Source organism: Acyrthosiphon pisum, unplaced genomic scaffold (assembly GCF_005508785.2).
Source record: "Acyrthosiphon pisum isolate AL4f unplaced genomic scaffold, pea_aphid_22Mar2018_4r6ur Scaffold_19594;HRSCAF=20283, whole genome shotgun sequence".
In the NCBI taxonomy this organism is placed as follows: domain Eukaryota; kingdom Metazoa; phylum Arthropoda; class Insecta; order Hemiptera; family Aphididae; genus Acyrthosiphon; species Acyrthosiphon pisum.
The window spans coordinates 1-1,130 of NW_021768863.1; the positions used below are offsets into that span (position 1 = coordinate 1).

The following is a 1,130-nucleotide window of genomic DNA, read 5'->3' on the forward strand; positions in this document are numbered from 1 at the left end:
AAATGTGCCGCTGTTGAATGCTGAGCAGAAGAATGTATACGATTCGCTGATGAAGGTTGTTGATGATGGAACGGGAGGCATTTACTTTCTCGATGCTCCTGGAGGGACAGGCAAAACGTTCGTCATTTCGTTGATTCTGGCAACAATTCGGTCAAGATCTCAAATTGCGTTGGCTGTCGCATCCTCTGGCATTGCTGCCACATTGTTGGGAGGCGGTCGAACTGCACATTCCGATTTGAAGCTGTCAATGAATCTTCTCACGGTTGACAAGCCTACGTGCACAACGACCAAGAATTCAGCGACAGCGAAATTGATGCGAGAATGAAAAATCATCATTTGGGATGAATGCTGCACGATGGCACATAAACTAGCTTCAACTGACCGAACGATGAAGGATTTACGAGGTGATTCGAGACAATTTGGTGGGGCAATGATATTGCTCTCCGGAGATTTCCGTCAAACACTTCCCATCATTCCAAAATCTACTCCTACCGATGAAATTAATGCATGCCTGAAATCGTCGTTTTTGTGGCGACATGTCAAGAAGTTGAAATTGACCACGAAGTTGAGAGTTGCGTTGCGAAACCACCCAACGGCTGCTGAATTCTCGAGACAACTGCTGGCACTTGGTAATGGACTCATTCCGATTGATGTTTTGACTGGATTAATATCGTTTCCGGCAAATTTTTGTGAGTTCACATCGTCAAAGGAGAAACTCATTACAAAAGCGTTCCCAAGCATTGAGGTCAATTATAACAATCTTGATTGGATGAGTGAACGGGCAATACTAGCAGCGAGGAATAAGGACGCCGATAGCTTGAATTTTACCATTCAGAGTAAAATTGCTGGAGAATTGCGTTCGTACAAATCCGTTGACAGCACGACAGACGAAACTGAAGCGGTCAACTATCCGACAGAATTTTTGAACTCGCTTGATGTGCCAAGAACTCCGCCGCATAATTTACAGGTAAAAGTGGGATCGATCATTATTATGTTGCGGAATATAAATCCTCCTAAATTGTGCGATGGTACACGATTGTCCATCAAGAAACTGATGAACAATGTAATACAATCAACGATCATCAAGGGCAATTTCAAAGGAGAGGAAGTCCTTATCCCACAAATTCCGA

General features: G+C 43.7%; 1 protein-coding gene across 1 annotated transcript; it reads left to right on the forward strand.

Annotated features, from left to right (window-relative positions):
- Positions 1 to 355: 355 nt before the first annotated feature.
- On the forward strand, positions 356 to 1,063 carry LOC103311793 (the record flags this gene model as incomplete). The annotated part of the gene is made up of 1 exon (XM_008191505.1): positions 356 to 1,063. A coding segment is annotated over exon 1 (708 nt), but the record flags the coding sequence as incomplete, so codon positions are not given.
- Between the last annotated feature and the right edge of the window lie 67 nt (positions 1,064 to 1,130).